The 13,419-nt window shown below is 42.9% G+C and overlaps 1 protein-coding gene across 1 annotated transcript in view; it reads right to left on the bottom strand.

Annotated features, from left to right (window-relative positions):
• DIPK1B (divergent protein kinase domain 1B) overlaps window positions 1-13,419 on the bottom strand; it is a 40,074-nt gene that overhangs the window by 24,435 nt on the left and 2,220 nt on the right. The window contains exon 2 of the mRNA XM_044661275.1: window positions 8,069-8,203. Within this exon, the coding sequence (XP_044517210.1) occupies window positions 8,069-8,203 (135 nt within the window). The remainder of the gene's footprint in view (window positions 1-8,068; window positions 8,204-13,419) is intronic.

Below are 13,419 nucleotides of genomic sequence, written 5' to 3'. Positions count from 1 at the left end.
TTAGTAGCTGTGTGACCCTGAGCAAGTCACTTTACCCTGTTGGCCATAAAATGATCTGGAGAAGGAAATGGCAAACCACTTCAGTATCTTTGCCAAGAAAACCCCAAATGGGGTCATGAAGAGTCAGACCCAATGAAACAACTGAATAACAAAAGCCCAGGGACTGGACCTCAGCTTCAGAGCTAGGTGCTGGCTAGATTTACAGGGCTAGACAGTGAAGCAACTCTAAGCCCTTAGAATCAGTCCATCCAAGTATCACAGGAAAGCAAGTCATTGCTAAATTCAATTATCTAGAAGCAGGAAGCAGATTTGGTCTTTACTAATACTAGGGGATCCAAAGAAAATAATCATTCAAGTAGCTCCCAATAGCAACTGCCAACAAACCACTATGCCATTTTGCCTTTAGTCACAAATCAAGTTGTATGAAAACTTCGTCATTACATCAATGCCTCAAACTTCTAATCAGTATCTTTTCCCCCTGCCCTTCACTTCCTCTTAATAAAACCAGTCTTTGGCACACATCAATACTTCAATTGTTTTAGGCTTCATGGATTCACAGGTGTAGATATTCTCTCTACTATACAATCACAGCTCTTCAGTGACTAAAAAGAAGAATGACTAAAAAGAAGATACGTCTTCAGAAGTTGCTAGAATATATGGATAACATATTGGCACTTGAGATGGGGACATGATAGCTCAAGTCTGGCCAAGCCAGTCATCCAATGTCCAGGGATTCTCCTACTCGGGGTCTTATGTAACCAGTCTTTCACTTGTCTCAGTGTGATATGGCAGTAAGTTTAAATGCACGAGTTCTGCTGTCCTTTGGTGTCATGGTATCAGTGGTTTGGTCACTCTCCTGTTTCCACTGTGTGCCATAAAGGCCTGGAAGAGGGAGCCAATGGAGCCAATGGGGCCAAACAGACACTGCCAAGTTGGATATAGAACGACATCAGTGGAGACTAAATCTCTGACTCGCCAAATGACCCTTGGGCAAAGGAAAACTAAACTGACGATGTTTTCCCCCAGTGCTGTGAATTCCCTCTGTGTTTATGGAAACCATGATTCATAATGCACTTTTCTGGCACTGAAATGGAACATGCAGGAAACCTTGTCTTCAGAGGCTTTGTCTATGCCAGCCAACATGCATCCAATAGAGTCTAGCCAGGGATTAGGAAAATGAATGTGCTTAACCCTTCAGCTGCCATAGAAGAAGAGCCTTAGTCCCTTGGTATGCCCAGATGCCCACAGGAGAGAAGAAAAGGGCTCTCACCTTTAACACTGATTTCATTTTCAAGAGGAACCAACCATCAAGAAGATGACGTTTACACAAGTATTTCTTGTGTAACATATCCTCCTTAAGAGAGGAACTATTTTTATTTCTGTCTTTGTATCTTTAGTATTTAGCACGATCTGGAACATAGTAATGCTTAATAAATGTTTACAGATTGATTAATTCAGTGACTGGAAGACCATCCACCAAATGCCCTCAACTGCAGATGGACTGTCCTCTTTCTGCTTAGTGGCCATGCACACACACACACAATCTAGCTAGGGCCATCGACCTCTTCTCAAGAAGGAATTCAGGATCAGATCTAGGCAAAACTATAAAGAAGTCTACCCCATTGCCTCAGATGTTCAAGATGTTCACCAATCCCTATCAAAATCTGCCCTTAGAAAAGGACCTAATAAACTCATATTCCAAAATGCCAACAAATCTGTGATCTTATGGATGTGAGCACCCATTCACCCGTACAGATTGAAATTCAATTTAATAGGCATCCATTAAACATCTATTACATGTGATGAGTACAAAGATAAAAGCAAGGTATTCTAGTACCTAACCTAGAAGAGTTTATATTCTAATAGGAAAACAACACAGATGCATTATACAAAATATATTCAAAGCAAATAGGGCCCTTAACAGCTTAGCAGAAAGGACTAGGAAACCCATTACATAGTTTCTTTGTACCACCAGTCAGGTTCATTCTCATGTCCTTGATTTGTTCCTTGGACATGAAGCAAAGGGAGACTTAATTATGGAGTGCTCATGCCCTGACCCACTCGAGAAGAATCTCTACATCAAGGATTTTTAGCTCTTTTTGGGACTGTCATGGAGCCCATTTGGCAGACTGTTGAAGCCTAGTGTGAGGCAAGATTTAAACCCAAGGCTTCCTAACTCCAGGTTCAGCGCTCTGGCTACTTCACCTTCTAGCTGAAGGAGAGGATTTTGAGGGATTTTAAAAGCATTTCAATCACCTATATCTTGTATTGTGCTCAGAGACTCCTTGGTGGGTGCTTTGGCAATGTTCTCTTCCCGTTCCCTTCCCTCTCTCCCTCCTTCCCTTCCTTCTCTTCAATCAGCACCTGTTTAACTAACCCTCTACCCATTAGCCACACACTCTACTGACAGGAAATCTGTCCTACTAGACCTAAGGCAGAACAATTAAGAATACCTAGTTCTATCATTTTGACCATTCATTCGCCTCCTATGACCTATTTTGTACTCTGCTCTGCTGGAGGAGAGAGGCCTATAGTGGCCCTATGGTATTTGAGTCCTGGAAAACAAAGATTAGCATTTCCTTTAGAGCACACATTCTAGAAGCCAGTTGGGACAGGCCTGAGGCAAGTATCTACCAAGAGCATCACTGTACATGGGGCTATGTCCTCAGCTTTGGGAATGGACTGCCAGATACCACTAATAGCTTGTTTTTCTAGAAAATGCTTCAAGGTTTTTTGTTGTTCTTCAGTTGTTTTAGTCATATTTTTGCCATTTGGATATTTCTTGGCAAAAATATAGGACTGGTTAACCATTTCCTTCTCCAGATCATTTTACAGAAGAAGAAACTGAGGTAAACAGAGTTAAGTGTCTTGCCCAGGGTCACACAGCTGGTAAGTTTCAGAGATTGGATTTGAACTCAGGAAGATGAGTCTCCTTGACTCCAGAGGCCAGGTACTTGATCTATTTTATCTAGGTTCCTGCTTCAAGGTCTGCAAAGCACTTTCTTCCTCATACTTCGAATGAGAAAGCTGAGGCTCAGAGAAGTTAAATTTCTTCCTCGTGGTCACACAACTAGAAAATGTGACAAAAACTCTGATTTTGTAATTTTATAAATATAATCTTGTGAAGTATAATGACATGAGGATTAGACATCTTATTCACTGAACTAACTGGGCAGTAATTCACTGTCAGCCATGCCTCCATTTGAAGGGAACCAAAGCAATTATGGACATTAATTCAATCAACCAACAAGCCTTTATTAAGGGTTTCCTATGGGTCAGCCACTGTGTTGAGTGTTGGAGATACAAGGAAAAATACCAAGAAAGCCTCCCCCAAAAGAGCTTATATTCTTTTAATTTTTTTGGTAAAACCCTTACCCTCTGACTTAGAATTAATACTGAGTATAAGTTCCAAGACAGAAGGGTGATAAGAGCTAGACTGTTGAGGTTAAGTGACTTGCCAAGTGTCATAGAATTAAGAAATATCTGAGGTCAAATTTGAACCCAGAACTTCCTGTTTCTAGGCCTGGCTCTCTATCTCTCTATCCACTGAGCTATTTAGTTACTCCTAAGAGCTTATATGCTAACAAAGGAAATAACGTGTGTGTGTGTGTGTGTGTGTGTGTGTGTGTATGCATGCAAGATTCAGGCACTTTTAGAGGAGGAAGCTCTAACAGTTGAGGAATACCAAGGAAGAAAGTGGTGATTGAGTTGGGTTTCCAACGAAGCAGTCTGGGATTATTAGCATTTAGTAATAATTAAATCTCTCTTCTGGCTTTCCTGGCTTCCTTTAAGTCTATACTAAAATTTGTGATAACAAGATTAAATCTACCTTGCCCATCTTTAGATTTAATCACCAAAGGTGAAAACATCTCCATTTAACGAGCAAGTTGGGTGGTCTGTAACCCAGGTGTGCTAGAGTAACAAATCAGAATTTACTGACTGCCTCCTGGGCAAGCCTAAGAAAATTGTCCATTGTGATTGGACGCACAAACTAAGAGGAAGCCACAGGAAGTGACACAAAAGAGGCCCCTTTAAAAAGAGACCTCAGTCAGCTGGGTTCTCTTCTTCTGGTTTGTGACTGGAGTTGGAAGAGGTCTGGATCTGTTGAGACTGTTCCATGTGGTGAGTGTTAAGATTGAATCTTCCTGAACTTCTCTTAAGGAACTTCCTTTTAATACTCTATAGCTGAAGCTTTTGCTTCATTCGCCTTCGAGGCCCGACCTTGGGATCAAGGCCAGATTTCCCTGGGCTGAGGGTTAATTAGGTCTACCTGGATTGAACTAGGGATCAGAGCAAATTACCTACTGTGTTAGATTATCTTATTTTATCCTCTCTCTTATTTCCTTATTTCTATTTCCTCTTCTCACTTGTAAATAAATTTCCATAAAAGTCATTTTAACTTGAGGTTATTCTTTAACTGGGGGCTAATAATTGTTCAATCCCCTGGCGACCAACCTTTTAATATTTACCCAATCAAAACTCCTTTTTACCCCTTACAAATTCCATTTGCCACAGGAAGTCTCTCCCAATCTCCCCTTAATTTAGTGCTTTTCCTCTCTTAATTAATTTGTATTTATCCTGTTTATAGCTTATTTGTACTAAGTTGTTTACATATTGTCTCTTTTATTAGATTAAGGGCAGTGACTGTCTTTTGTATTTCTTCATATCCTCAGCCCTTAGCTCACTGCCTGGTACACAGTAAGCATTTAATAAATGTTTATCAACCAACAAATTAAATGGAAAAAGCTTCGCGTTCATTTTCTCACTCTTTCCCCTTAACCAACCCCTCTTTGTATTAAACAGCTCATGGGCTTGCCCAGCTGAGATGGAGAACTCTATTTGACAGCCAGATGACAGATTCTGACATTTTCTCAAATCTGCTCAGCCTCCTTCCCTTTCTCCCATCTCCCTGTCTTCCTCCCTCCCTCCTTCCCCCAACTCCAATTCGGGTATCCCTAATCTAACTCAGGTTCTCATAAGTTACAACCAAGAGCCAGAGGGTAACTATGGGATTCCTGTGGTCAAGTCCTCACCTTCAACTTTCTGACCTTCATCAAAGAAGCTGCATTTTAGTGTCTGGGGACACCTGCATAGCATCCCCCCACCCCCAGATCCCTATACCCATGCTCCAACAGCCCGAGGTACTCAGAGTGGCTTTTCTCATCACATTATGTCCCCCACAGAGATTTCTATGGTGCTTATTGGCTGCTGAAAGCAGGCAGAGAGGGAAGGGGGGTGGAGAAGCAGCAGCAAACACTCAGTTTGTGCCTGATGCATCACATTACTGCCCAGTCTTCTTTATGCTTACCATGCCATGTGAAATCCCTGATTTTCCACTAATTACAGCAATGGGGTGAATGCTAAGTAGGTTTGCCCTTAGCAGGTAGGAAGTCTGCAGTGCTGGGGGGGGGGCGGGAGGGGGGAAATGGAAAGAGCTGGTTAGCATCTGGGTTGGAAGATTTTTTTTAAGTGTTCTCTGTAATTATGTCTATTAATAAACACCAAGAAAACTTGCAGTAAGCATGTGCCTCAGCCTAGCACTGCTCTGTGTTCCTTTGCTGGACCCTGGTAAGCACTGACATCAGATGACCTTGTTCCAGCCCCAAACCCAACCCCCTTGCTGTCTGAGCCATGGAGCTGCCCATTTAAATCTCTTAAGCCACAAAATTTCCACCCCACCTCCAGGTCCCTCACTTTTCCAAGTCTATGCAAGACTTGAGGGAGATTCTGTCTGTCAACTAAAGCTTCCTTTGAGCCAGGGCAATGGCAAACTGACTTCAGATTTCTCCACTTCCTTGTGTGGGTGAAAGAGGGTCAGGAAGGCTATGCTAGACTAAGCTTCTTTAATTAAATGGCGAAAGATGATGTTATCAAGAGGCTGGAGCTTGGGGAACATTCTTTAAACTGCAGTTTCCATTAATATCCAGTAAGAGGTTAAGTGTAGCAAAGGATAGAGCACTGGGCCTGGAATCTGAAAGACCTGGGTTCAAATGTGACCCCAAACATCTACTGGCTGTGTGATCTTGGTCAAATCACTTGACTTCTGTTTACCTTAGTTTCCTCAGGTATAAGCTGGAAATACTACCTCATAGGACTGTCAGGAGCATCAAATTATGGCACATAGTTGTTGTTAAGACATTTCAGTCATGTCCTACTCTTTGTGATGCCATTTTTGGGTTTTCTTGGCAGAGGTACCAGAGTAGTTTGCCATTTCCTCCTCCAGCTCATTTTATAGATGAGAAACTGAGGCCAACAGAGTTAAGTGATTTGCCCAGGGTCTAACTTACAGTTAGTAAGTATCCGAGCCCAGATTTGAACTCTCATGAAGATGAGTCTTACTGATTCCAAGGCCAGTGCTCTATCCACTGTGCCACAGGCACTATACGAATGCTTATTACCTCTCTAAGGGGTTAGCCTGGCCCCCTCTAGGGAGGAGAAAGGTAGATGAAAAGCTTCAGTTTCAGGACACAGAGCCTAGAACATGATGTGAGACGGGAGCGGACTAGGGACAACATTCAAGTACTGGGGCTTCATAGCAAAAGTAAGCAGAATCCCTGACTATCCAACCTCAAAAGGACCTCAAAAGTCTTTGAATCAAAGTCATATATGAACAGGTTCATCCCTGAAAAATGGCTCTTAGGTGGCCCCAGAGACAGAAAAGGGCCAGCCCATGGCAAATTGGTGCCCCAGAAGTTTCAGTAAGATGTTTTCCTAAGTGAATATTGTGGACTGCTGTGGGGAGCAGCTTTTTATTTGAATTTAATTAGTAATTGCTTCCTTTTTAATCTCATCATAAGTAAAGTTGTTTTTATTGTATTTTATGGCCCACAATCACCTTATTGCTTTCAAATGCCAAGCTGGAGTTACTGACTTGGCTGGAGGAGTACTGCAATGGTTACTTAACCTCACAGTGCCCCAGGCAATCCACCAAGAGGATCAACTGTGGTAAGTTGCTGATCTGCTTTAGTAAAGAAAGTTGCCTCTCTGGGAGTTTCCTAAACCAATGAAATCATTGGTCTGGGAAGAACAAACAAACCAACCTTTTATGATCATGTAGCCCACGTGGATGTCATATTCAATTCCATAGCAAAATCCAAGTATGTTCTATCTACAGAGGATCCATTTTGGATAAATCCATGCATTTTTTTACAGTTCTCTGCTTCCCTTTTAAATATTTAGAAACTGTCTTTTTAATGATAGCTGCTAGAAATTTGCCGGAAATTAAAATTAAGTCCATTGGCCTAGATTTTGAAGGAGCCAGTATCTCTGTCTCTTTGGGTCTCTATCTCTGCCTCTCTTTCTTTCCTTTTCTCTCCAACTCATTCCCTCCCTTGATCCTGTCCCTCCAGGTCTGAAGTGTTTAGCTTCCAAATCTACCTTGAGTCAGTCCTGATAGCATCCAATTCCTTCCTGTTCCTCTCTCTCCCCACACACTGTTCAATGACTCAGCTGCTTCTCCAGTCAAGAAAGATGAGGTGCTTTCATTGATTGAGGACTTGAAAACACAGTCTCATCTCATAGAATATTAGAATCCAGAAGTACCTGAAAAAAGGTCCCTTTGTTCAATTTTCTCATTTCTCAAGTGAGAAAATCAATGTCTAGAGTTCTATTTAACCTTTTGTATGCAAAAGATCTCATAGCTAGATGATGATGATGATGATGATGATGATGGATCCTGCCCCATGCATAGGTGGTGAAGTAAACAGAGTACCTGGCCTGGAGTTGGAGTAAGGAGGATCTGAGTTCAAGTCCAGCCTCAGAGACTGGCTGTGTGACCCTGGGCAAGTCATTTTAACCCTGTTTGTCTCCATTTCCCCATTTGGAAAATAAACCAGAGGAGGAAATGGCAAATCACTCCAGTACAAGAGACTGAACAAAACCATAGTCAAAGATCATCTGTCTTCCCAGGGAGGGCAGCTGCCTATAGACCAGGTGAAATTATATTTAGAACACAAGTGAAATGGATCCAATATTTTTTAACACAGTTCCATCCTCTTCTTCCTTGTTGCCTATCACACACAGAAAGCTCAGGAGAATTGCAAAGGTAGAGGGGAAAAGCAGCACTTACAATGATCATTTGACAGACATGCCCTCGGCAGAGTTCTGAGTATGAGGAGTAATGCATGTACACCACCCAGCTTCCCACAAAGATGCCCAGCCATGCCAGGAAGAGGTATTTCACCTTGATGCCAGGAAGACGATTCTGTAAAAAGAAAAAAAATGGCTGTTTGAACATACAGGACTATACAGTCAACTCTTTACTATATGGCTATGGATTTTTCATGCCTTATTAGAATCAGAGCCAAGTTCTCCCTAGCAAACTCCCAGATAGCTACTACTCCAGCCCATAAGGGAAATATCTGTAATGTGCTGGACTTTTCCTATTCAAGGAATTTTTGGTTTAGGGGAAAGGAAGATTGGCTTGTCCTTGATAGAAATTAAAAAGAAGGACCTTCAGGATTAGCTCGTCATTTGGAAATCAGCTTTAGGCCCTCCTTGCTGCAGTAACTAGGGCAAACTGAGTTTCCCAGCAATCTGTTCTCTGTGTAAAGGTATCGGGTATCCACTTACTAGATGCCCTCCTCCCATCCCAATACATGAGACCTGGGGGAATTATATCATGAACCAACTGGAAGCTCATTCCAAGTCCCCACATGCAAATCACTGTATACCATTGTGGGCCAGCCTTATCCCAGAAACTGTGCCCTAGACTGATACCTGCCAAAGGGAGAATCTAATTACACAGAGGGCTTGTCAAATGAAAAAGCCTCAGACTTTCTTAGACTGAAATACTTGAGTCCCAAAGAAAAACCACCTCTGTTCTTCCAGCAGCACCTGGCCAAAGTATCATGTTCTGATGATGCCTGAGGCTGGGGCTTCCCCCTAGAGGGCTAGGGAACACCAGTTCTTTGACCTACCACTGGGCCCTACCTGCTCTTCTGATAAACCCAGAGCTTGACTTCCCTGCCAATCACAGGCCTGATCTCTAAATCCTAAGGATGCCTAAATGACAGGAGCAGATAGAAGAAATAAAGCAAGATGATGCCACTTTCTACTGTAAAGTTCCCCAAATGACATTTTGGGGAAGGCAGTATAACTTGATGGCCAACATTGGGTGGCCTGAAACCTTGATTCTGGTTTCAGTTCCCCTCATTAGAGCCTGCAATCAAAATTATTTTCTCTCTCTTGTGCACCTGCCAGAGGTAGAATGAGTCAGTTGGGGGAGAGGCAAGAGATCTGACTTCAAGCCCTATGTGACCTTGGACAAGTCTCTTAACCTTTCCTGTGTCTGCCTTATGGGAAAATTGAATCATTGCCTCCTCCTCCCCTTCTTCTTGGGGTGCTGAGTCATCTCTGCCAAAGGTTGAAATTCAACATCTGTGGGGATGTAGGAGATTGTAGATACAGGATATGTGTGTGTGTGCCAGGAGCTCTAAGGAAAAGGTGCTAGGTAAATCCCTAGCAGTATTATTTTCAGTTTCAGGGAGGATGTTAGCAGTCAAACCCACCCACCCCCTCAGCATCAGCAAAGATGTGTGTAGGTAACAGAAGCAGAGTGTGCTTCCCATAGCAAAGGCAAAGTGTGTCCTCTACGGAGCAGCCTTGTTTGAAGATTCTAGAAATGCCACTAGGATTCAACACTCAGTGCTTATTATTATCAACAACCCCACCATCTTCATGAGCACTAATTCCTGCTTCCACATGATCCTATCCTCTCGAAAAACAGGAAAGCAAGAGATATAGAGGCTTTGGGATTTGGTGAAACTTTTTTTTTTTTTTAATGAATTACAATCTGACTTCCAATTGGCTAAAAGCATGAGCTTGGGGCAGCTAGATAGCACAGTGGAAGAGCACTAGGCCTGGAGTCAAGAGAACCTGGGTTCAAATCTGGATTCAGACATTTCCTAGCTATGTGACCCTGGGCAAGTCATTTAACCCCAATTGCCTAGCCCTTGCTTGCTTTTTGGTCTTAGAATCCATAGTATCAGGTAAGGGTTTTTTAAAACATTAATAAAAATCGAAACAATGAGCTACTGGTGTGGAGTGGGGAACTAACTGCCTGAAGTTTCATAGTTTTTAAGGACTTTTAATATTGTTTATATTTATGCCTTCTCTCTAGTAGCATACTGGTAAATATTTAACAACTGGATCTCCAGGGTGGGGAATGTAACCACATACCTTTAAGATTAATCTACATTAAGAAAAATTTCTCCATCACTTTCTTAAGCCTAAGCAATCAACAAAATAATAAATCATGCCCCAATTTGTAGCATTTGCCTATTTCCACAGTGCAAATGCTTGTACTGAGAATGTAATAATCTCCAAGGTGCCTCCTGCACACCAATGCGTCTATCCTTTCTCACTATGTAATGGATGGAATTTTCTGTCAAGGATCAAGTCCCTCTGGTTACATCAGAAAACAGAATGTAGCAGATTCCATATCCCCAAGTAGATGTTTCTTCTTTGAGTGCCTTCCCTCTGAGAGACACGTACAATTTATCTAGTATGTATCTTATTTGCACGTAGCTCTTTGGTGTGCCGACTCTCCCAAAAGATTCTGAGAGCAGAGTTTTTGCTTTTCTTTGCATCCTCAGCAAAGGGCCCAGCAGACAGTAGGCACTAAATAAATGCTTATTGACTTAACTTTTCTGAAAGTCCTGGCATTTTAGGTGAAAGTAGAAAAGACACCTTGACAGGGAAAAGAAAACATAGATATTCTTGGCTCTACTACTAACCTCCCACAGGATTTTGGAGAAGCCATTTGAGCTTCAGTTTCCCTGGCTATATGATGAGGGAATTGGATTCAATTAACTAACTCTATAACTTGTTGTCCATTGTTGGTTAGTGTCTCTTTGGGCAAATCTTGTGCCAGATGAATCCTGGGAATTATCAGTGGGAAACTGTGGGGAAGAGTCTTAAATCAGAATTTTATGTGGAGGAGAAAGAATCCTTTTTATTTCTTCTATTTTCAGTGGCACTTCCTAATGTCAGAATCCAAAAGAAATGTACCTCTATACAAAGGACATCTTGACAATCCTGGGTAAAAGAGGACCTGCGTCTTCATGTCTGAGCACAATGTCAAGGAGGCGATTGAAACCAAAGCACGTGGGCAGAGTTTTTAAGGGACTAGGACAGTCCTCTTCTTTATACCCCACCCTCTCTAAAACCAATCCAGTATTGTACATTCGTTGGCACTCGGTGATGCCTTTTAGACAAATGAATGAGATTCAGGAGGTTTGGGAAACTGATCAAGGAGAGAGAAGCTGAGCTAACATCCCTGTGGTTACTGTGAACAATGCCAGAGGAGAACATGATATGAAGCAAGAATTGGAAGGGGTGGCTAATGATCCAGAAGACAGAAAAGCCAGCCATTTGATTAGGGGACCGGCTTTCTTCCAAGGAAAGTGGCAAAAAACCCCAGGGCTGCTGAGATTCAAAACTGGGCAGACTGGGACCAGGAAGAAATCCCATCCTGGGTCAAGATTCACATGGGTTAGGTCTGTACCCCTTCTCCTGGGGGGGCCAGAGAGAGGCCTGGAATTCAGGTCCTGGCAGTGGTCAGAGCCCCAAAGGAAATGGGAATTTAGCATGCATGGATTGTAGCTTCTTCAAAGGCACATCTGGGTGTTCCTGAGGGTTCAGGCTTGTCCTCTATTGTGGAGTGACTAAGCACTAGGTAAGTGTTCGGTTTACAGCCAGCTGTAAGGGAGCACTTGTAACTGGGTAAAGAGATGGGGGTAGGGGAGCATGGCTGTTTTTTCATACCACCAAACTGCATTTCCTGGCAGCTGGTCTCTTCTCTATCTCTTACCACAGCTTTCTTCTACCTGTCAGGCTAGGCTCAGACTTGTCTGCCTTCTCAGGTTTGAAATGCAGAGGCAGGACTTGAACATGGGAAGGGGTGAGAGGGTGGGGGGCTTCCCAGGCTGTAGCACATGTATTTTCCTTATCTGCTGGTTTTTCCCGAGGGATGAGAAACTCTAGCTGACTCTCTTGCATCCCCAAGGCCTCTCCCTGACAGGACATAAGTCCTGCATTATGGAAGCAGAGGCTGAGTTAATTAGGCTTAGCCTGGGATAATCAGCCCACCAAACCCTTCCACCTCCCTCAGCCCTACTATCACTGAGGTGACACTAGCCTGGGAACACAATCCTCTTGCCTCACACAGGGGGGCCCAGAAAGCCAGTGTCCAAAGTGGCAGAAAATTATAAGGTTTTAACTCCTTCAAGGTCCTTGCTTCATATGGCAAAGAGTCATTGGTAGCCTGAAGTCTCGGGCTACCAATTCAGGCAGAATCATATCCAGTATATATATATACAGCTTCCCTTCCAGGGAAAAAGATGAGCAGGTAGGTCTTCTCCCTTAGTCCTCAAACCTATGCAAACAGTTCTTCCTGTAGCCCCCATCTATTGGGGTGAGACTGGAGGTGGAAATACCAAAGAGAAAATGAAGCACACTAACACACATGCCAAGAGAGTTCACTTCCATGCCATTCAGGCTACACAGTTGGCAGCTCAGAGGCTGGTAGAAAAAAAAAATAAGAAATAGGCGATCAAAATTGTCTCACTGGCTCTCAGGACCCAGAAGCTGTTAGACTCTTCAATTACCTAAGTAAGTATCCTGGTGCCTTTACAGCCCTGGACATAGTATGAGGCTTTCAATGCCCATCAGCCTCAGTGCTCTTTTTAGAGAGAAGTTTTGACTCTCCTTGGAGCCAGACAAGATTTTGGCTGCTGTGGTTAAAAATGTGTGAAGTATTCCGTACTTTCAGGCTTTTTACATGTTCTTCCTTTCTACCTGCTCCACAGCCAGAATGGTGGTAGCTGTTCTTTACACATACCAATTCATCTCTCCACTCAGTGCCTTTGCATTGTCCATGCCTGGCTCTCTCTCTTCATATCTAATTCTTAGAACCCCCAGCTTTTTCAAGACTCAGCTCTAACTCTTCCCTAAACAGGAGAAGCTGTGGGAAAGTATATGCCAGGAAGGCCTGCCTCTTCCTGGTCAGAAGATAAGCAGGCAGGTCCTCTCCCTTAGTCCTCAAAGCATTCCTGCAATGGGTACCCTCTACAGCAGGCTTTCCAGGTCTCCTCAGTTATCTTCCCCTCTAAAGGGACCTTCCACAGACTCTCTATGTAAGTTGTATATACCCATTTGTGTACATGCCACCTTCCCCATTAGAATGTGAGCTCCTTGAAAGCAGGGGATGTTTTTTGACTTTTTCTTCATATCCCCAATGCTCTGTATGATGCCTGACATGTAGTAGGTGATTAATAAATGCTTGTTGATATATTAACCCAGCATAGATATAAACATGATATTTTTCCAAAGGAAAACCTTCAAAGACAGTGAGATACAGAATGAAACATTTATTTTGCACATGACCAATATGAAGCTCTGTTTTGCTTGACTGCAGAT

The sequence above is a fragment of the Gracilinanus agilis genome, chromosome 2 (genome assembly GCF_016433145.1).
Source record: "Gracilinanus agilis isolate LMUSP501 chromosome 2, AgileGrace, whole genome shotgun sequence".
Taxonomy (NCBI): Eukaryota; Metazoa; Chordata; class Mammalia; order Didelphimorphia; family Didelphidae; genus Gracilinanus; species Gracilinanus agilis.
The sequence above is the reverse complement of the archived record's forward strand: the minus strand, read 5'-3'. Positions and strand labels throughout refer to the sequence as shown.